General features: G+C 40.3%; 1 protein-coding gene across 1 annotated transcript in view; it reads left to right on the forward strand.

The window, feature by feature from the left end:
* The window catches only part of Cand1 (cullin associated and neddylation dissociated 1), a 32,461-nt gene extending 20,674 nt beyond the window's left edge, over positions 1–11,787 (forward strand). Inside the window, exons 9-15 of the mRNA XM_027392324.2 lie at positions 1,055–1,196; positions 1,486–2,979; positions 3,471–3,566; positions 4,814–4,983; positions 5,064–5,228; positions 6,446–6,553; positions 11,019–11,787. Coding sequence (XP_027248125.1) covers positions 1,055–1,196; positions 1,486–2,979; positions 3,471–3,566; positions 4,814–4,983; positions 5,064–5,228; positions 6,446–6,553; positions 11,019–11,243 — 2,400 coding nt within the window. The 3' untranslated portion in view covers positions 11,244–11,787. The remainder of the gene's footprint in view (positions 1–1,054; positions 1,197–1,485; positions 2,980–3,470; positions 3,567–4,813; positions 4,984–5,063; positions 5,229–6,445; positions 6,554–11,018) is intronic.
* The last annotated feature ends 11,596 nt before the right edge of the window (positions 11,788–23,383 follow it).

Here is a 23,383-nt window from a genome sequence, read left to right on the forward strand (position 1 = left end):
GCATGATCTGCTGTGCCTTGTGTTTCATAGATCACAAAGCACTTGTTGAAAGATTAAACCAGGAGAGGACAAACATCATGTCTGCCTACCCCCATCTCCCCAAGACAGGCTGTCACTGCATAGCCCTGGCTCTCCTGGAACTCACTCTGTAAACCAGGCTGGCCTCAAAGAGGCCATCTGCCTCTGCCTCCCAAGTGCTGGGATTAAAGCCGTGTGCCACCAGCGTCTGGCTAGCTGCCCTATTTTTAAGTAATGCAAATACATTTTGAACTGTGCTTGTTAATAAAAGTGAATATGAATATTAATTATGAAAGTGGATGGTATAAAATGGATGGATGGATAGATGGATTAGAAAGATAAATAAATAGCAGATGGATACAGTAAACATAGAGAAATTGTATAGTAGAACCACAAGGAATTCTGAGAATCTCTACTGTCTGTATTTCTCAGATCATTTTTATTTATGAGACCTGTCTGTTAGGGAGATGGTGTTTTAATATCTTTCTACTTTGTCATTGTGTGAAGTTTTGGAAATCTTGGTCTGTAGCCTTCCATGTATGACTTGTCAGTAAAGAATATACTGAAGTTAACATTAGAAAGTTTAGATCAGATGTCCCTGAATTTTACTCCTGATGCTTGTACCTTTGAAGTTTGATGTCTTCTATTGTAATAGCAAACTAAAAAAGGAAAAGGATACCAATTTGATGGGTATTTTTCTGAAACTTCCTTTCTCGTATTTTTCTATTAATAAATTATATGCTTAATTTTTTGGTTGGAAATTACTCTAGTCATTGAAGACTTGTTGCTTGTTAGGAAGCTTTTTCTCCAGTTTCTTGATGCTATGGAGCACATATAGTTATAATACAGTATGTACAGTACATGAATACATTTAAACTTGGTTCCTATATAATAGTGCCTGTCTTAGTATTGGAGAGCTGACTTGGAAATGTGACAAAAAAAAGACAGATTCTTTTGCTTATTTCCTGTAAGTCATACTAAGTATATGGAGGAAGTACCTTTAGATCAGCTAGCTAATGAATATATGATATTCCAGGTTCCCAACATCGTTAAAGCTCTGCACAAACAGATGAAAGAAAAGAGTGTGAAGACCCGACAGTGTTGTTTTAACATGTTAACTGAACTGGTAAATGTATTACCTGGGGCACTAACACAACACATTCCTGTACTTGTACCAGGTATGTAAGGCACAATCTGTTTGTGTGCTTACTAAGCACTTTCATTTTAGCACTTTAAAAAAAGGTTGTGACAATTTGTACCTACAACTTTTTAATCTGACCATTTGTACACATGAAGTTGCCCCTTGTAAATAAAGGGGATTTAATGTTTTCTATAGATTGTAAAGCATATGCCATTTTACAGATTATATAATGCAGTTGGAAATTTTTAACAGTTTTTCAGGGGTTGGTTTTTAATTATTTCTGGAAACTGCATAGAAATGATCAGATGTTTTTGTTGGCTTTTCAGGAATCATTTTCTCACTGAATGATAAATCCAGTTCATCAAATTTGAAGATTGATGCGTTGTCATGCCTATATGTAATCCTTTGTAACCACTCGCCTCAAGTTTTCCATCCTCACGTTCAGGCTTTGGTCCCTGCAGTGGTGGCATGTGTTGGAGACCCGTTTTACAAGATCACATCAGAAGCACTTCTCGTCACTCAGCAGCTGGTCAGAGTGATCCGCCCTTTAGATCAGCCTTCCTCTTTTGATGCGGCTCCTTACATCAAAGATCTGTTCACCTGTACAATCAAGCGGTTAAAAGCAGCTGATATTGATCAGGAAGTCAAGGAAAGGGCTATTTCCTGTATGGGACAAATTATTTGCAACCTTGGAGACAATTTGGGTCCTGACCTATCAAACACACTTCAGATTTTCTTGGAGAGACTCAAGAATGAAATTACCCGGTTAACTACAGTAAAGGCATTGACGCTGATTGCTGGGTCACCATTGAAGATAGATTTGAGGCCTGTCCTGGGAGAAGGACTTCCTATCCTTGCTTCATTTCTCAGGAAAAACCAGAGAGCTTTGAAACTGGGTACCCTTTCTGCCCTAGATATTCTAATTAAAAACTACAGTGACAGCTTGACAGCTGCCATGATTGATGCAGTCCTAGATGAGCTCCCTCCTCTTATCAGCGAAAGTGATATGCATGTTTCCCAGATGGCTATCAGCTTTCTTACTACCCTGGCAAAAGTCTATCCCTCTTCCCTTTCAAAGATAAGTGGATCTATTCTCAATGAACTGATTGGACTTGTGAGATCACCTCTACTGCAGGGAGGAGCTCTTAGTGCCATGCTAGACTTTTTCCAAGCACTGGTTGTCACTGGAACAAACAATTTAGGCTACATGGATTTGTTGCGCATGCTGACTGGTCCAGTTTATTCTCAGAGCACAGCTCTTACTCATAAGCAGTCTTATTATTCCATTGCCAAATGTGTAGCTGCCCTAACCAGAGCATGCCCTAAAGAGGGACCTGCTGTCGTAGGTCAGTTTATTCAAGATGTCAAGAACTCAAGGTCTACAGATTCCATTCGTCTCTTAGCACTCCTTTCTCTTGGAGAAGTTGGACAACATATTGACTTAAGTGGGCAGTTGGAATTAAAATCTGTAATATTAGAGGCTTTCTCATCTCCTAGTGAAGAAGTTAAGTCAGCTGCATCCTACGCACTAGGCAGCATTAGTGTAGGCAACCTTCCTGAGTATCTGCCATTTGTACTACAAGAAATAACCAGTCAGCCCAAGAGGCAGTATCTTCTGCTTCATTCCTTGAAGGAGATCATCAGCTCTGCATCAGTGGCAGGCCTTAAGCCGTATGTTGAGAACATCTGGACCTTGCTGCTAAAGCACTGTGAGTGTGCAGAGGAAGGCACCAGAAATGTTGTCGCTGAATGTCTGGGGAAGCTCACTCTTATAGATCCTGAAACTCTCCTTCCACGGCTCAAAGGGTATTTGATATCAGGTTGGTATCTAGGTCTATCTAGATGTCCTTACCTATAAGTTTGTTGACTTAGTTCCTTGAAAGATGCCAATTGAACTAAAACCATCTGCTTTTTTATTTTAACATGTTAAAGTCACATGTGCTGAAAATGTGTTGTATGTTTGGCATGTGTTCTAATGTGAAACGATATTCAAAGGGACTTTTGTTTCTGAGAAGGATAAAGCCTGATTGGGTAATTCTGAAACAGTGTGATCTAGTTCTAGTTCTTTATACTGACTACATTTTACTGTTATTATTTTGAATTAAAATATAGTTAAGACAACTCTTGAATTTAATATGAAGACCTAGTAATATTTATGGTAAGAAAACTCTTAGTTTAGTGTCCTGAGAGCTAGAAAACAGCCTCTGGGGACAATGTTGAGTTTTACAAAGTTTTGTGACACAGTTTAAAACATCATTTATGAACATTAATGGAGTGCATACCCATAGACTTGCAATTTGTTTTTGGTTAGGGTCATCATATGCCCGAAGCTCAGTGGTTACAGCTGTGAAGTTTACGATTTCCGATCATCCTCAGCCTATTGATCCACTATTAAAGAACTGCATAGGTGAGTGGAGACAACTGATGCTGGTTAGCTACTTTGGGAGTACAGAGTTTTCTCAAGCTACTGTACTGCAATAACTAAGACCCACTGTGAAAATTTTATTACTGGTGAAGTAAAACTTACCAAGGTAACTTTTATTATAAATATCATTTATAATGTATGGTTTTACAAGTTTAGTAGCTATATTTATATAGGCATTTCTTTACCAGAAAGAACTACCAGATGATTTTGCTCATACTGAAGTTGCTAAATATAGCAGCATGTCTTAATAGTTAGGCTCCTCGGTTATCATATTTTGATGATGACCTAAAATAACCTTAATGAATAAAGCAAATAAAGATAGAACTGGGGAAGAGCTTGCTAGAAGGTTCCAATGTCTCAGCATTATTTTAACAGTGCGGTACCTATAGTCGATGGTTTTATTACTCGAAATTGGTAATCCAGTTTGGCGGCACTGACTTCATTCCGTCTTCTGAAAGACTGTTGGTAACAGAATTGAGATGATACAGAGGAAATGACAGAATGCCAGACACAGTGTGCACGCTTTTCCTTTCTGAGTCACCCTGAAAGCATTATCTTCATCTGTTGATTGACTAAAAGTACCTGCCCAAAGCTTCTCAGTTAATATGGGATATTATAATCTGAAGCACGGGATGTGTGCTCTTAAGCAGTTTTGCATTTTAATTTCTCTCTGCACATTTTCATAATGGCAGACTTATCTATTTTTAAATAGCTGGATATTTGGCATTTATCCTGTTAGGTTTTAGTTTCCTCTTGTCACACTCTTGCACTCTTATTAATTCCTGTGTTTCTCAGTGGAGACACGGATAGCTTTAGGAGGTGCAATCCTTTTTCCTTTGAATTGTATTTCTCCTGAGTCTATAAAGAGAGCTTAGTTGCTTGCTGCTTTTAGTGAAGTGTAAGGAATTTTAACATGTTATGTTTGCTGGGTACTGGCTCATTGAAAAATAGTGAATGAGGAACTTCAGGTACTGCTCTATATGTCCTCTGTGTTTTAGGTGCCAAGAGAGAGTTATCAATGAAAAATGTACACACATTCATCAATGATGGTTTGGTTCCATCTGCTGGAATAAACTTAATGGCTAACTTCATCTTGTCACTGGTTCTCTGTGACCTTCATTGAAGAAATAGCAGTGAGATCCACAATAAATAAGACAGCTTAGAAAGAATACTGTGTAAATTGTGTTCTAAACTTACACAAGGATGTTGTTTCTCTTAAAATTTTTCAGGTGATTTTCTAAAAACGTTAGAAGACCCAGATTTGAACGTAAGAAGAGTGGCCTTGGTCACATTCAATTCTGCAGCCCACAACAAGCCATCGCTGATAAGGGATCTCCTGGACTCTGTGCTTCCCCATCTTTACAATGAGACAAAAGTCAGAAAGGAACTTATAAGAGAGGTGAGTGAGTGACATCACATCAGTTATTTGCACTTGCCTTCAGTTGTTGCCTGCTTGCATGTTCCTTCTTGTTTTAACAGGTAGAAATGGGTCCATTTAAACATACGGTTGACGATGGTCTGGACATTAGAAAAGCAGCTTTTGAATGTATGTACACACTTCTAGACAGCTGTCTTGATAGACTGGATATCTTTGAATTTCTAAATCATGTTGAAGATGGTTTGAAGGACCATTATGATATTAAGGTAAGATGTTTGTGTCTATAGGCTTTGATGTGCAACTTTTATACTTGTACTTGGGTATATAAGTAAGAAATATTAAGCCATCTACCAAGAGTTTTAGTAAGCATCTTATAAACTGTATGTACAAAGTCGTAGAAAGACACTGTGACATCAGTTGGTTCACAAGAAAAATCCAAAACCTTTTTTTTTTTTTTTTTACTGAAGGAAGAGAAGTGAAACTCAAATGTTTAAAAAATGCAGTTTGGCCTCCTTAATGAATAGTGCTTACCATCTTCTTTGCCTCAGAATCCAGACACATTTTACTGCTGAAAGTACAACTGTGACATTTCAGGTTGGCCTGATGAGAGACTAGCAGCTTTCTTGCTTTCCCTGTGGTGTCTTGATGTATTTTCTTTGGGCTGTATTTCAGGCTAGGCTGAATGTTAACTTTGTTTACCTTTTTATTTCAATACAAGGTAACACTGTTAATAGCAGGGACTGTGGTAGTTGAGACCTGCAAGAGCTGCCTTTTCAGAAACCTTAGAGCCTTAGAAGGAGTCACAGAAGCATGGATTTTGCTTCTGTGTCTTATTTTCCTGTTTATCCTGTTAGTCATTTCTCTTTCAAAGTGTTAGTAAATGAGTGATTTTAAAAAAAACAAGTAAATGAATTATTATATCCTTTTCATGATACTCTAATGAGGGCATTTGGCTGGCAGAGTAGAGGTGGCTGCTGACATGTTAACTGAGCCATGGTACCAGAATTCCAGCTTTTTTGTTGCAGTTGTAGGCATTTATAGTTGAAGGGAGAAAGAATATTTTAATACAGATTTTTCAGGTTTTGTATGGACTTATTTGAGTAACCAACTGCCCTCCCAAACTTTGCTGAGAAAGTAGAACTTTCTATAAAGTTTTCTTCCAGTTGAGCATGTTCCTAATTCAGTGAATTTTAGTTCCATCACATGTGGGCCTTTTCAGGAATACTGTTTTCTGCCTTCCAGCAGGTGAAATAGCACTCTGTAAGGAGTTGGGCTGAGGAATGGGTGTTGTAAATGCATCTACCCAGGTGATTCTGATGTTTGGTCTCTAGAGGTTACCTCAGATAAGGTTTACAATGGATCTGATTCTGGATGGCAGATTAAACTACCATGATTGCATACTAACCATTTTTCTGTTAAAAAATGTGTGTCACAATGTGGATTTTTGTCTTTAGAAAAATATATCTTTTTTTATTCCTTATAGATGCTAACATTTTTAATGTTGGTGCGACTATCTACCCTTTGTCCAAGCGCAGTACTACAAAGGTTGGATCGACTTGTTGAGCCACTACGTGCTACATGTACAACTAAGGTAATTGTTGCAAGGCATCAACTGAGGCTACATTTGGCATAGGAATTATGAGGTGTGGAAAAGCACTCTGTTATTTCAGGAAAAATGTTAAAATTTGTGACCATAAATTTTTAAAATTCTTAATTAATATGGGCATTTTACATGGTGGGGTGTGTTTATTTTGAGGTAGAATCTTACATTTTAGTTAGACTGGCTTTCAACTCCAGTTCATCTCAGTCTTCTAAATGCTGAGATTACAGGCATATCCCACTATGCCTAGGCAATGGATTTTTGTTACATTTTGTTTTATAAAATTAATTTAAGCCAGGTGGTGGTGGTGGTGGTGCACGCCTTTAATCCCAACACTTTGGAGGCAGAGACAGGTGGATCTCTGTGAGTTTCAGACCAGCCTGGTCTACAAGAGATAGTTCCAAGAGAGCCTCCAAAACCACAGAGAAACCCTGCCTTGAAAAACAAAACAAAACAAAATTAATTTAAAAACAAAGCTGAGTGGTGATGGTGCATACCTTTAATCCCAACATTCAGGAGGCAGAGTTTGAGGCCAGCGAGGTCTACAGAGAGCTCCAGGACACTCAGGGATACACAGAGAAAAGCTTGTCTTTTCCTGATACATTACAAATTCCAGGTTCCTAGCTTTTCTTTTCTCTGACTTTTGGCATTTAATTTGTTCTCTTTATGTTTCATGGACATTTTGAGGAGCCTGGGTGTTTGTTTCTTCAGAGGTCTTCAGTTTTGGCATTGTCTTTCTTGGGAAATAATTAGTATTTCAGTCCATTGCATTTTAGTTTGTTTTCTATTGATGTGATAAAGACCATAATAAATGTGACTTGGGGAGGAAAGAGTTTATTCCATGTTACAGCTAATACACCACCATGAAGGGAATTTAGGGCAGGAACTGATGGAGAGGCCACCGAGGAGTGCTGCTTACTGGTTTGCCTCTCCTGACTTGCTCAGTTTACTTATTTACTCCAGTACCCCTGCCTAAGGACAACACTGCCCATAGTGTCTAGGCCCTTCAGTTCAATCAGTTTAGAAAATGTGCCCCCCCCCCCACTCACTTATAGTACAATCTGATAGGTACAGTTGCTCAGTTGACATTCTCTGTTCTCAACTCCTGCTTGTATCAGGGTGACCAAAAACTAACCACTACAGTTCTACACATTTTCTTGGCTCAGTTTATTATGGTTTTTAGAGACAGGGTTTCTCTGTGTAGCCCTGGCTGTCCTGGAACTCACAGAGATCTGCCTGCCTCTGCTACCAGAGTGCTGGGATTAAAGGCATGCATCACCACTGCCTGGCTCGGTTCAGTTTCATAGATCAAATATATCCATAAATTTATTCAGTGCTTAGAATTTTTCATTTCTTTTCATATAAGCTTTCATAATATTCCCTAATGGTGTTTTTGGATTTCAGTGGTATCTGTTGTAATATTTCTTATTCCATCTCAAGTCTAACTAACTTGGCTCTTAGCTCTTTCTCTTGAGAGTTGTCAGTTTTGTTTGTTTTCAAAAGGCCAACTCTGTTTCATTAATTTCTTGTGTTATTAGGAATCTCTGATTTCTGCCTCACTAATTTCAGCTCTGACTTTTGTGTTTTCTTACTTTCTGCTTTTCAGGTTTTATTATTGTTTTCTAAATTTTTAGCACAAACTGACCTGAAACTTGTGGTGCAGCCCAGGTTGGCCTCTACCTCTTGATTATTGAAGTACATCATTAGCTTATTGGAGGTTTCTGATTCTTTTTTTCATTGTAGATAACTCATAGCTATAGACTTGAGTCCTATACTGGACTCATCCTAGTAAAGTGCAATTGGACAGAGTGATGGGACAGTGTTAACTCTGCTTGCTGTCAGAGCCAGATAAAGACAGCAGAACTGTAGACCATTTCCTCAATGATCCAGAACCGGAAATCCTCATGTACTTGGGAGAATTGAGCAACACATTAGAAAAATCAAGTTGGTTTTATTACAGGCTGTAGGGACAATTAATATACACAAATCACTAAGTGAAATATAGCACAAAACAAAAAGAAAATACTATATAACATTCAGTAGATGCAGGAAAAACTCTTACAAAACTAAGCATCCCTTAGTCCTGTAGAACTGGAAACCAAAGGATCATTCTGCAACATAATAAAGGCACTGTGCAACAAATCGATAGCCAGCATTACTCTTAACTGGGAAAAGCTTAAAGAAAGCATTCTCTCTTAAATAAAATATGACAAGGTTGTCCACACTTTTCTTACTCAATATAGTTCCTAAAATCTTCAAATGATAGGGCAAGAAAAGGGTAAAACAGGAACAAAAAAAGTAACTAGCCACCTTACCCCTGTTTCTGGATAATGTGGTTTTATAACTAAAAGATCTAGAATCTTAGTTATATATACCGGTGCAAACTGCAGAGAAGTCATGACAACCAGTACGGAAACCCTCAATAGCCAGAGTTGTTCTGAGCAAAATCATCCACACTGGAAGCATCACAGTATGTTAGTTACAGTATGTACAGACCCATAGCAGCGAAAGCAGTGTGATACTGATTGATTGGCACAGTCAGACAAAAAGATAAAAGGACCAAAACATAATCCTCAGGAATAAGCCTACACAGCTGCAGCCATCTGGGTTTTATTTTATTTTTGTTGTTTGCTTGATTATTTTTACTAATTTGTCCCCTCCTGCTTCTTTATTCATCTGATTCTTGACAACATTGGAGAGAAAAAAAAACAGCCCTCTAGATACTAATGCTGGGAAACTGGGCATCCACATATGGAGACTGGAATTAGATTCCTCCCTCTCTTGATTGTTTGGGTTGGGGAGGTTGTTTTTTTTGTTGTTGTTTGGTTAGTTGTTTTTTTTGGAGACAGGGTTTCTCTGTGTAACTCTGGCTGTCCTAGAACTCACTGTAGACCAGGCTGGCCTCTCATTCAGAGATCCACCTGCCTCTGCCTCTGCCTCCCGAGTTCTGGGATTAAAGGTGTGAGCCACCATTGCCTAGCAGATCCCTCCCTTTTCTTCTGTTCAGAGATCAACTCAGTATGATCAGAAATCCTAAGCTAAGATTTTGAAACCATGAGTGGAAACACAATACTTTAATATATTGACATAGACAGTGATTTTTTTAAATTTTTTTTATAGGGCTCTTAAAGTCAAAAACTGACAGGTAGGATAGGCTTCATTGTGCACAGCAGAGAAAACAACGGAGTGAAGAGACAGCATGTAGACCAGGAGAAAACCTACACAGGTCTTCCTGTGATGAGGGCTTGGTACCCAGAATAGAAACAAAATGACAGAGCAGATAATTTAGTATATAGATGAGGAATGTACTGGATAGTACTTTTCAAATGAAGTTGTACAGTAAGTAATGAAAGAGCATCATTAAGGAAACAAATCAAAACTACTGAGATTTCCATCTCATGTTCTCAAGAAAACAATAGGAAACATGCTAGTGAGGATAGGATGTAAGGAAAGGGAATTCTGGTAGTGCTGAGAGGGACATAAATGAGTCAACCACTGGCGATCAGTCACAGTAGCATGAGCTACCATGACACACAGTACAAATACATGCATCGTACCATGTTTATTGAAACACTGTTCACAGTAGCCAACTATGGAATCAGTCTAGGTGCTCATGAGATGAGTGGGTTTTTTTAAGTGTAATATGTAGTATGTATATGCATACATACATACATACAAGCAAACATACAGTACAGAATAGCAGCAAGAAAAATGAAATTACATCATTTCTAGGGAAATGAGTAGACTTGAGATATTCATGGTAAGCAAAACTAGCCAGGCTCAGACAAACATGATTTTCCCTTCATATGTAGATTTAGGCAAAACAAACAAAACCACATAGAACAATGAAAACAATGAAAGGTGGTGGCTCACGCCTTTAATCCCAGCACTCAGGAGGCAGAGGCAGGTAGATCTCTGTGAGTTTGAGGACAGCCAGGGCTGTTGCACAGAGAAACCCTGTCTCCAAAAAACAAAACAAAGACATGAAAGTAAAAAGTGGACTGAAGTATATTATTATTTCAGGACAAGATATAATTAGGCTTCAAAAAATGAAGCATTTGGTTCTTACCAGGGAGGGATGTGACCTATATGAGGGAGGTGCCTGAAATGAATTTTGGAAAATGAGAACTTTGGACCCTGAAGCAAGTTTAGTTGCATTTTAGTCAAAGCAATTATAAATAAAGGTATGCATGGAAATATAAGTATTTGGTTTCTTGATAGGGTCTAATTTCCTCTGTTTGTATGAAGTAGGGCTTTTTATAATAGGGCTTGGGTAAATTGTCCCTTACTAGGAGAGAGCTTGTGCCTCAAAAAGAGGTTTGGTGTACACTGTACTTTAAGTGCCCTGTGTCTTCTGGACCTGTGAGGGTGTAGCTTTATATTACTTACCAGGAGTTCCTGTCTGCAGAAGTTTTGTTAGTGTTACAATGTAACCTGATTTTACTTTGTATTGCAGGTAAAGGCAAACTCCGTAAAGCAGGAGTTTGAAAAACAAGATGAGTTAAAGCGATCCGCCATGAGGGCAGTGGCAGCATTACTAACCATTCCAGAGGCAGAGAAGAGCCCACTCATGAGTGAATTCCAATCCCAGATCAGCTCTAACCCTGAACTGGCGGCCATCTTTGAGAGTATCCAAAAGGATTCTTCATCCACTAATTTGGAGTCAATGGATACTAGTTAGATGTGTGTTCCACATGGGGACCATTACATTTGACCGCACAATGCACTGAGTCGACAAGGTGACCATAGACACAGGAGAGAAGTGTCTAGAAGCTTCGGGATGTTCCACTTTTGTTTTCCTCCATGGAGAGTTTGTTCAGCTTTCTTCCATTGTTGTTTTTATAGCAATTACTTCAGAAATCTGTATTTCCATAATCCAGAGGTTGTAAAACCACTAATGTTTTTAGTGGTTAGGGCAACATTTGAAATGGGAACTAAAGTTAGGATTTATGGAATGTGGAGATAGGGTCCAGTATCTGTTTGCCCTGTAATGTGTAGGATTAAAATGTTAAAATTTTGTGACCATGGATTTCTCGTTTTATAAATTCTCTCATTTAAAATCAATCCTGCAACACAAAAACCATGTTTCTTCTTGTATGACCTCTTCTTTGAGCAATAGAAATTGATTTTTAACTGGCAGATAAGAATATCCATTTAAGACATTATATATATTTCAGAGATTGGCATCTTAGCAAAGATAATAAAGTACCACTCTTAAGTATAAAGCTTAACAATATCCCCTTGTGCACACTGATTTTGCATGAACAGGTTTACAAATATGTATTGTCTGTAACAGCATGTGCAGATTATTCACAACACCAGTTAAAATAAGCATTAATGCGATTTTCTGATACTTTTGAACAGAAAATATTGGTGAGAGAGGAGTGAATGTTGGAACTGGTTTTTCTAATGGCCGGTGTGAATTTTTTTTGTATTCAGCAAATCAAGTCACAGAAATTTGCAGCTTTCTATTATAAATTATCTTACACACTTACGTACTTAGTTTTTTGCTGTAACACATTTGTGTGTGTGTTTTCACCAAGCAGTTCTCAAAGCCAGACTGTTTCATTCCTGTTCTGCTTTTGTTACTGAAGGATTAAAAAACTCACCTGCACTTTCAAGTTTGGTTTTTAGGAAATTCTGAAACTGCCCATTACTCATTTTGTTAGCCGAGGCTTCCTTGTAGTTGAGTTAACGGTCCCACCTCCCCAGCCCGTTTCTTGTCCAGCTAACTTCTCTTGTCAAGCTAACCTCCGTGTTGTCTTTGGTAAGTGTGGGCTGTTTGCTGGGGGAGCAGAGCTTTTGCAGTTCCTTCTGTCTTAGCTGAAGTTTTCTCTTAACATTCCACAAGCTCATTTAACATTGTAGCCTCCTCCTGCAGGTTGCCGTGCTCCTGTGAACCATAAGACTTACTCTGAAATAAAGACATCTCTTGATGCAGTACAGTTTACATGCATTTAAGGGGGCAGTGTTAGTCACCAGTTTGAAACTGCAATGTTAATGCAAAACTGGATTAAAATACCTTTCCAGTTACTGGGTGCATGCGCTGTGACAGTGGGACACAGTTGTTTCAGGTGGTAACAGACTGGCTATTAGAGAACAGCTTGGCTGAGTGCCAGGTGCCGCCCAAGACATTGGTACTGGTGAGGATTCCCGTTATACATTGGATGTTGGTACCATGTCAAAATATAGCAGGTAACAATCCTATCCCATAATTTGCATACAACTAATAAGTTTAGTAGATTGTGTACTATGCATTAGAATGGTATAGATAAGGTTAAGATTTGGACTAAATGGTTTCACGGTGAGTTACATCAGGCTCTAGGACTGAACAGAATTTTGACAGTCATGTGTTGTGTGACTGTCTCAGTTAATTACCTAAAGTTAAACCCATACACTTTCCATGGGTTTTTCCTTGGTTTGACTTGAATTCAAGGTACATGTTATGTTTTGTTGTTTTGAATCTTGCAAGTGAGTTCATTTTCCTACATTGATAAATTACTTTCTGAAGAAAATGCTACTTTAATGGTTACAGTGTGGCACTACCTACACATACAGAGCTGAGGAATCATATGTATATATACCTATACACAGGCCATCAGAGGAATGCTCAGGGTTTAAGTGCTGAGCCACACTAGTGTGGTTGGTGACGTGGTCCAGATCTTAAATGGAAGTAGCAAGGAATGGAGTACAGATGCTAGAAAGGTCGGGCCGCTGCCTGGCGGTTTTCTACCTGGAATGTTCTTAGAAGTCAGTAGTGTTGAGGGCAAGCCTTTGGTGATTTTTATGAATACATTAAAGTTAGTTTAAATGTATCTGGAATTTTTTAAAAGAAAGCTCAATATGCATTTGGGTTTAGACTGTCTTATAAAATTTAGGAAGGAAGTCTAACTTCAGAGTTATTTATAAGGTTAGGATTGAATGCTACTATTTAATCATATATTTTATTAGTGATGTCTAAAAGCTGCTTAACTAGCAGTTAGAATTCTTAAAAGATTGGAATATGATGGCTTTGTTAAATGTTTATATTTACATAAATTAATCATAATTAAGCAACCAAAAGAGTCCTTTTTAATCTACACATTCCTTTCGTAAACAAATAACACAGGGACTTCTATAGGATGTTTTAATATTTTTGTATCCAGACCTGACTCAGATATGAAGTCATGATTGAAGTTCAAAAGGTATATAAAATTCAAAAGTACATAAAGTTCAGAAAGTATATAAGACCCTCTGCTGCTGAAAATTTTGTTTAGTTTTGTTCAGTTTGTTAATATGTCTTCAGAACCACGTTCACTTATGTGATGACGTGTATAGTCATGCTTTGTAATTGGAGTGATACTTTCTGTCACATTAAATTTGACTGAGAATCTTTAGGAGGCTGAGGCAGGAGGGTCATGAGTTCAAGGCCAGCTTGGGCTATATAAGGAGACCGTGTGTGTGTGTGTGTGTGTGTGTGTGTGTGTGTGTGTGTGTGTGTGTGTAAAATTAAATTTTAGCTTTTCCTCATTTTGATTTTCGCTTTTAAGTTGCTGTCTTCCTCAATCTCTGTGGAGTGGAAAATTGACATTTGGTTGGAAAATGGGATACAATAGAAGTGTGCCAGCAGCTATCCAAAGCTCATGGATAAAGCTGTTTTCTTAGAAAAAACACAAAGTGAAATTACATATTTTTCCCTTTCAGTACAAGAGTAGCTTGTTTTCCTAGTAATACCAATAAAGATTTTGGGAAGACCCGTATCATGGCTTAGGACATCCGGTTTCAGTAACATGGTTTTATTCTTTCTGTGTTAGAAAACTTGTGGCATCCCAAAAAGCATTTTGTTTTCTTGGCATTTTAACAACCAGCTCTGAAAATGCCGAAGAGGTGATGTGCTAGACCTACAGTATCAGTGAGTCAAATTCTGAAAGATTTTATTGAATAGATGAAAGTTCTGTGTTGGAGCCCTGAGACCTTTAATTCTAGTATCAGATCTCTGGGGTGGTTTTGGAATGTTTGTTTTGCTGGGGTCTTCAAAAGAGATAGTGGGAAGAAAACTTAACTTGAAACAAAATCCTTTACAAATGAAGGAGTGTTGGGATTAGCAAATTTAGCCACTTGGTAATAGCTGGTGGTCGTTAAGTGTCTTGTGGAACATTCGTTCTCACAGACGAATGAAAAGCTGTAGAGTTGTACTCTGTATGATACCATGACAGCCCTGTGTTTACTAGTTTGTAATAAGCTATTTCTCTGAAAAGCTACTTTACTTGTTTCATACATTTCTTTTTTCACGTTTAAACAAAACTGCCACTGCTTGCTTAGGTGAGGGCAGCCAAATGTGTATGTACCTGTACTCCTAGTGTAAGACGTGTATTTGCTTGCAATCATTGCCATATGTAAACTAAGCAAGGCTTTCCTAACAGATGTGGAAATAAACTCCTGGTTCCTTATTCTAGAAATAAATCCATGTTTTCCTTCAGAATTTATACTGCAATAGACAAAAATGTTACTTTAGATTCGGGTTTTTGTGGTTGACACTGTTAAAGAGTTTACTGAGTGTGAGTGTATTGTAAGATAGCTCCATCCTGGCCACTGCCTTATGGGGGCCAGCACTGCACTAACACTCCTTCAGGGACACTGCTCCAAGTCCCCAGATGAGGGGACAATGCCTGCATTGCTGCCTCAGTTGAGATCCATTCTTTTTGAGGAAGAGTTTTCTCATTTCTATCCACTAGATCCAGCAGCAGTTAGATAGGTGTTTCTTTGAAAACGAAACTTACTAAGTAAGAGTTCTTCCTGGGTATCAAGTTTTTCATCTTACTGTATAGTTGTTGCTTATACTCACCGATTGTGCTGATTGGCATGATTCCATGAAAACAGCTTTGTCACAGACAACATGGCGCCCAATGGTTTAAATTTATGATCTTCAGTAAGTCCTGGAATCTATTTTCTCTGGCTGTAAAGTGGCATAGTTTAATAGATAAAGCGCCGGCAGTGTAATATGGTGTCTGAAACAGTTGAAATTGGTGTGCAGTGTGTAAGCTTCAATGACCAAAAGAATCTAGTGCACGTGAGTTCTTAATAAGACCTAAGAAATAGTTTCAAAAAACCTTTTTCATGAATTTGCCTGTTAACTGGCTTCCTAGTCTATTTGGGTAACTTCCTGTTTGTGCCACATGGTGACTTTTCCATGCTTCCAAAGTGTATTTGGCAATAGCTATTCAAGTTAAGACGACTATAACAAGTTTTTGCTATTTTTTTAGAATTAGCTCAGGAACAAGAGAAAGTGATTTAGTGTGAATCTTGATGCTCCTGTGGGTTTTCTGAAGACTGAAGATGGTAGGGCAAAACGGCAGAACTGACACAAATTATCTTTGAAATAAGAACATTGAATGAGTGAGTTTTGAAACTCGGTTTGCTTAGGAGAAATAGTATAAGGAATGATGATAATTGCTTTCTTATATACAGTAACAAAAAATGAGGTTAATTTATCAGGAATTTGACTATAGAATGAATGGTGACTGGGTTTAGCAGCCTTTCACACTTTCTTGCATAGAGGTTTTCTGTGTTGAAATCTACATTTAGGGCTGCCAGATGGCTCAGTTGCTAAAGGCACTTGCTCCTCAAACCCTGTTGATATGAGTTTGATCCTTGGGATGATGGGTCCACAGGGTGGAAAGTTCCCCCAAGTTGTCTTCTGGCCTCCCTTAGACCCCCCCCATAAAATAACAAATTTTAAAAAATAAAATCTACACTTAAGGGGCTGGAGAGATGTCACAGAGGTTAAGAGCACTGACTGCTCTTCCAGAGGTCCCAAGTTCAATTCCCAGCAACCACATGGTGGCTCACAACCATCCATTATGAGATCTGGTGCCCTCTTCTGGTGTGCAGATATACATGGAAGCAGAAGGTTGTATACATAATAAAATTTAAAAAATAAAAAAACTACACTTAAAACAAACACTTTGTTCTCCAACATCAGATCTCTACAAAAAGCAACCCAGAAGTTAGATAAGCATACAAGCCTGCTCAGAGCACTACTCCTGAAAAATGTGCGGCCGTGGCTCCTACACAGGCAACATCAAAAGGGAGCTGGAGAGAGATCAGGCATGTGATGTGCATGCAACACACATGAACATTTAAGAAAAGGGGGCCTGTTGCAAAAGGAAATCCCATTGTATTGCTCCTATGGACTGCCAGGTGAAAGGCTGGGCCATGTAAAGCTACTAGTAGATAGCATGGTAGTGGCGAAAGTCAAGTTTGGTTTGGTTTAGGGCAGAGAGGCTCTATTGGGATGGGGATACATTGCATGCAACAGGGCATCATTGGCTAAAGTATGCAGGCATGTCTACAAGGCCAGTTAAGGGACACAGTGGCTAGTCTAAAAGGAGTAGTGAGAGTCAGGGATGGGCAGGGATTGAAGACCTTGAATTTGAAGGGACACTAGCGAACTAGAAAAAGGATTCAAAACTGGTCAGTGATGTGACGGGATTTCCATATGAAAGATGAGCTGTCACTTGGAAAATGGAGTGGGAAGAATGCAAGGCATTACTGGTGAGGCAGGACAAGCTGGAGTAATGTAGGGAGTGGTTAATCCAATAGAGTTTGGGGTTTAGAACAAGAGTGCTTTATTCTGTGAACATAGTAGGCAGCATGGAAGGTCCCTTCCCACTTGGGACCCAGGGTAACCAAAATGCTATTTGGAGACATGCTTGTCTCTGCAGTAGAGGGAAGTGGGAAGTGAATCAAAAGATTCTGGACATTAACTTGAAATGACACACCTCATCTGACCACATTTTAGTAGGAGAGCAAATCATGCTGACATCCAACAGTTCATTCAAAAGGTCGGTGAGAATGGCTTGCAGTTGAGTGCACGAGAAGTAGCTTTGACCATATTGAAATGTTCTCATTAGATGTATGAAACATTAAGCCTTGCTTCATCTCCACTGCCATCCCTGGGTTATAAAACAGAGGAGTGTGGGTTACATAGATTATGTCTCCCTTGTCACGTTTTTTGCTTGCTGTGGGCCATTGTGTCTCCCATCTGTGGTGATTTGAATGAGAATGGTGGCCCCATGGGCTCGTAAATTTGTGTGCTAGATCCACAGTTGAGCTGCCTGGAAGGATTGGGAAGTATGGCCTTGGAGGAGGTTTGTCCTTGTTGGAGAAGGTGTGTCTCTGGGAGTGGGGCTTTGAGGTTTCAAAAGCCTATGCCAGGCCTAATGTCTGCCTGCCTGTGGGTCAGGCTGTAAAGCTCTCAGCCTCTGCTCAGTGCCATGCGTGCCACCATGCTTCCAGCCTTGATGATAATTGACTAAGCCTCTGAAACTGCAAACAAGCTCCCAATTAAATGTGTTTCTTTATAAGAGTTGTGTTGGTCATGGTTTATCTTCACTGCAATAGAACAGTGAATGAGACACCAGCACTCCAGTTGCCCTGCCTGCCTCACCAGAGATGAGGGAGGAAGGTTTCATTCATCCCACAGGCAAACCACAGCTTTACGAGTTTCTGTTCTGACATGCATTGCTCTCTGCAAAGTGTACATTCCCTTATGATTTGGGGGGTAGGAATACATGCTTTATTACCTCATTTTTTCCCTTTAAAGTTACATTAATATTGTAACTTGTCAATAAACTGCTCTTAAGAGTGAAATATTCACTGGGTGTTGGTGGCACACGCCTTTAATCCCAGCACTCGGGAGGCAGAGGCAGGTGGATCTCTGTGTGTACGAGGCCAGCTTGGTCTACAAGAGCTAGTTCCAGGACAACCTCCAAAGCCACAGAGAAACCCTGAGACCTTTCTATGCCTTGAGGATGCAAACATTCTACAGGAAAGATGTAGGTAAAGAGTAATGAAAGGAACATCCCTAGTGGGGCATCTGGGCTACAAGATGGTCTGGATGGCATGTGTAATCCCCAGCTCACAAGCAGACACATCAATTCTCAAGACTATTATGTAGCCAACTTTCCAAACTCCCTTAAAATATTTAGAGAGATAGAATTGCAACATATTTGTAGGCTTACACAGTTCTAACAGACTAAACAATATAGTAATTCCAATAGTATGCACTACAAACAAGTAAAAAAGACAAAATGTGGTTTGAATAAAAATGGCCCTCATAGTTTCATGTGTTTGAATGCAGGCCCATAGGGAGTGGCACTATTAGGAAGTGTGGCTTTGTTGGAGTGGGTGTGGCCTTGTTGAAGTGTGTCACTGTGGAGGCGGGCTTTGAGGTCTCATGCTCAAGCCACATCCAGTGTCTCAATTCACTTCCTGTTGCCTACACAAGATGTAGAATTCTCAGTTCCAGCATCATGTCTGCCTGCACACCACTGTATCCTATTGTGATATGGACTGAACCTCTGAACTGTAAGCCAGCCCCAATTGAATGTTTTCCTTTATAAGAGTTGCCTTAGTCATGGTATCTCTTCACAGCAATAGAAACCCTAAGACAGAGTGAAACATTGAAGAAGAGCTTTGAAAACTGGATAGTTTTGAATTCCTTAGAAACAGGCAAAACCTGTCTCATTTAGTTATTTCTGAGTGAGAGTGCATTAAATATGTTAATAGCTAGTTGCAGACATAGGCTTAACTGCCCAGTCATCCTTATGAGATTAATTATAAGTTCAGCACTGCATTACATTCTGACTGCTTCTCTGGTCGGTAGCCATTGCCTCCCAACTGGTGCTGGCTGGGGTTTTGACTCCTATTAGAGAGGTTTTGAAATTCTAGGTGAAATCTGTCTACCATGACCTCCTTGGGGAGTTCTTCCAGTTGATTTTGATGAGGTTCATGTGGGTGGGCCTTTTAGATTTATGAGAACATAAAACTACTGGTTTCATTGTTTATAAAGGCAAAGATACTGAATAAATTAAGCTGAAAAAAAAAGAACCTTCAGATGGAAAAATAACCATTTAAAATAGTTTGTTCAATTCACAAAATGCCTTGAGCCCTTTCCTATGAGCCTGGTACTCTTAGAGAGTGGGGACATGGGACTGGACTTAAGAGCAGCATAGTCATAAGGAGCTCCTAGTCTTATCTGAAGAAGGAGGCGATGGTACAAACTGACAAGTGTATCAAGTGCTAACAAGTACTAAGAAGAATCAAGTGGAAGAAGAATGGGATGCTATTTTATTTTTTGTTTTGTATATGCCTGGGGAGTAATACTTAACGCTCACATATGTGTGGGTACATATATGTGTATGGGGGCCAGAGGCTGACTTAGGTGTTTTCTCCTCTTGCTCTCCATCTTATTGAGACAGGCTCTTTCACCTAACCAGGAACTTCTCAATTTGATTAGACTAGCTGGCCATGAGCCCTGAGTATTCACCGTTCTATGCCTCCCCTGATCTGTGGGGTTACAGATACCACATGGCTATGCTCAGATTTTTACATGAGTGTTCTGAATCCAACTTGGGTCCTCATACTTGGAAGGCAAGTACTTACACATCAAGTCATTCTCTTAAAGTAATGGTTCTCAACCTTCTAATGCTGCCACCCTTTAATACAGTTCCTCATGTTGTGGTGACCACCAAACATAAAATTATTTCATTGCTACTTCATAACTGTGATTTTGCTACTGTTATGAGTCATAATGTAAATATCTGGTATGGAGGATATCTCATATGCCATCCCTGTGAAATGGTTGTTTGATCCCCAAAGGGGTCTTGGCCCACAGGTTGAGAACCACTCTGCTAGACCCTAGAGTTGAGACCGCTGTCCTAGAGTGCCACATTAAAGAGCAAAGCCTTCAGTGATAAGGTGACAAATGAGGAAGTAATTGAAAGAAGTTGGAGTTTCCAAGGATGAAGAGAATTTTAATCAGAGGATGGAGAAACAGCAAGAGAAAAGAAAGGCTCTGGGGTAACAATGATCAAGGGTGTTCAAAGAACAGCAAGAAAGTCTGTGAGGAAAGTGCAGGAAATGAGGGAAGAGCAGAGGTCTTGTGGGCGAAGGGTCAGGCAGGAAGACAGCATGCTCAGGAGGGAACTGTAGATGGAGAGTCGTTGGAGAATGGATGTGATTCCCTTCCACAAGTGGGCACCTTAGGAAAACTCAGCTGTTTTCAAACAATTCTGAGGCTCTGATAGTCAAAGTGAGCAATACAAAGCATGCTAATGTGCAAGGCCTTCCATAGTTATGCACAGAATGTAGCTTACACCACAGATGTTCGTCACGTTACACTTCTGGTGACTAAAGTCTAAGTGTGTGTGAGAGAGAGAGACAGAGACAGAGGGAGAGACAAGGAGAGAGAGATCTAAATTTGTACCTTTTCCTTAATTTCTCATTTCTCTTGGTTTAATATCTGGTGGTTCAAAAGAAAATACCCCCCCTCAAAGGGAGTGGCACTATTAGGAGGTGTGGCCTTGTTGGAGTAGGTGTGGTCTTGTTGGAGGAAGTGTGTCCCTGTGGAAGCGGGCTTTGATATGCTCAAGCCATGCTCAGTGTCTCAGTCTACTTCCTGTTGCCTGAATATCAACATGTAGCAGCTTCTCCATCACCGTGTCTGCCTGCACACCACCATGCTTCCCACAATGATAATGGACTAAGACTCCGAAACTGTAAGCTACCACCACAATGATAGACAGCAACAAGAAAAGTATCAAATAGAGGAAATGGAGACCAAGAGTGAGATGAAAGTGGATTACTGGGAAATGTGGAAGAGTTTGAATGTGGGCTAACAAAGTGCTTCCTTGGCACAGTTGTGTCCTCTGATGCTCCCTAGAGTGGCTGGTGTCAGGAAACATCTTGTACAGGTTCCACGCTCATCATCAACTTTCCCAGAAATGAAAATCCTGTACTTGATTTCATACTTTTGACAGAGATTCTCCCTGCTCCACCATTTGGGTTCATTGTTACTGAAAAGTGTTTTGGAAAATAGGCAGGTGCTATTCCATAATAACATAAAAAGGCTGTCAGTTTGCAATAAGCCTTAAATGTTGCTACCACTGTGTCAGGGAAGAAGCACTACCCAGCCTCTGTCTCTCTGCTACTGTGTCTCTAACCAAGATGTGCCTGTTGATTTCCAGCTCGTAGGAGCTTGGTCCTTGTGGCTTACATCCTGGTCCCTTTCAGGATTCTCTTCTTTTCTCTGCAGAAGTAGCTCAAGTGGGTCCAGCTCTCAGAGCTTTTATGTCCTCATGGCCTTGGACGTAATAGGGCCTACCTACTGTGGCCCCGGCTTGGCTTTAGCTTTACTTTAGCCATCATTTCTCTCTAGGACAGTGGTCCTCAACCTTCCTAATGCTTAGACACTTTAATACAGTTTCCCATGCCGTGGTGACCCCCAACCACAAAATCATTTTCATTGCTACTTCATAACTGTCATCTTGCTACTGTTATGAATTGACATGGAAATATTTTTGGAGATAGAGGCTTGCTAAAGGGGTGGCGACCCATAGGTTGAGAACTGCTGCTCTAGTTGAGTTTTATCTAGTGGTGCAACGCTGGTTCCCAGAGGCGGCTGGTCCAGTCTCAACTACTTCCTGCTTTTGAGGAATTATGGGAATGTGACGGAAGAAGCTGATAGGAGGGGCTTAGCAGCTGACATGATATTCTATTTGTGGTTTTCAGGTTGAATGTAAGGACTCCTGCAGGTGACCATTGCCCTCTGGAGAGCACACTGAGAAGTGGGGAACTACTGTTTCTGCAATCTGGGCTCCCCTCAAATCTTTCTGGGGTTTGACTGCAAAGCTCTCGTCCTGCTCCCTCCTTTTCTCCAGCAATTGTTCTGGGCACTGATGCGGGGCTCTTTCCAGGGATGGCTTACCCAAATTGAGCCCAGGCTCCCCAGACTCTGTTTTCCTACTCAGTAGCTAAATTCTCATTTTGGGAGGTGTGGGGGTGGATTGCAGTACAGGCACTCTCATAGCATCGTGTCTTACGGATTACTGCTTAGAGCCAGGGTTTCAAGTTCTCCAGCATTTGGTATATTCCAGTTTTCACAACTAGAACCCAACAGAACAAAACAACACCCCTCCCCAAGGAAAAATCTCCAAATAAAAGCAACAACAAAACCTTGCGAACTTACTCTCCCTTTCAAAATAAAACAGAAGGCCAATTTCCTGACTCACACAAGGCAAGTTGAAAGCTATGGCCTTTGCCCCTGAGCACAGCGAAGTGCAGCTGTGACTGGGTACCGGTTTGGGGACTAGGGCAGATGCATAGGAGTCATGCTCGACCCAGCTCTGAGTCCTGGGCTTATAACGTCCACCTCCTCTGGTTACTTGGTTGAAGCTATGATAGCTCATAGCATGTGGCTCATAGCATGCGGTGGTGGAATGCACAGGGAGGGTCTTGCAGGATCAAAGAGGCAAAGGGTGGCAGGTGACCGTGAAAAGCAACTGGGCTGAGGCTGCGGGCAAGTAAGCGATCCCCAGTCCTTTGATCCAGAAGCAAGAGCATGCGTGACCTGTGGAGACCAAGAGAGCCTGGCTCATCTTGGGTAACTTGCAAGGCTGAAGTCAGGTGGCTAATGGAACAGGAACTTATGTTGGGAGAGATGTCACACATAGGTCTGACAATTTGTTAGACCACCTTGTAGGAGAAACTGAAGCCAAGATGATGATGCTGGGTGATATCACACCTTGACCATTTAGTAATGCAAAACCAGGACCTCAAGGACAGGCTTGGGATGTAGGTGGGGGCTGTCACCAGACCTCTGTGTTCCTCTTCCCATTGGGTTATCTTCCTTTCTCTGCTTTTCACTGTTACTGTCGCCTTAATTGGCCTACTGTTGACAGGTGGGTAAGCCTAACTTGTTGGGGCTGCTGAGGCCCAACCCCTGACCCCAATAACTCTAGTCACATTGTTCCTCAGGAAAATTTAGTTTCTGACTCTGAA

Source organism: Cricetulus griseus (genome assembly GCF_003668045.3).
Source record: "Cricetulus griseus strain 17A/GY chromosome 1 unlocalized genomic scaffold, alternate assembly CriGri-PICRH-1.0 chr1_0, whole genome shotgun sequence".
Classification (NCBI taxonomy): Eukaryota; Metazoa; Chordata; class Mammalia; order Rodentia; family Cricetidae; genus Cricetulus; species Cricetulus griseus.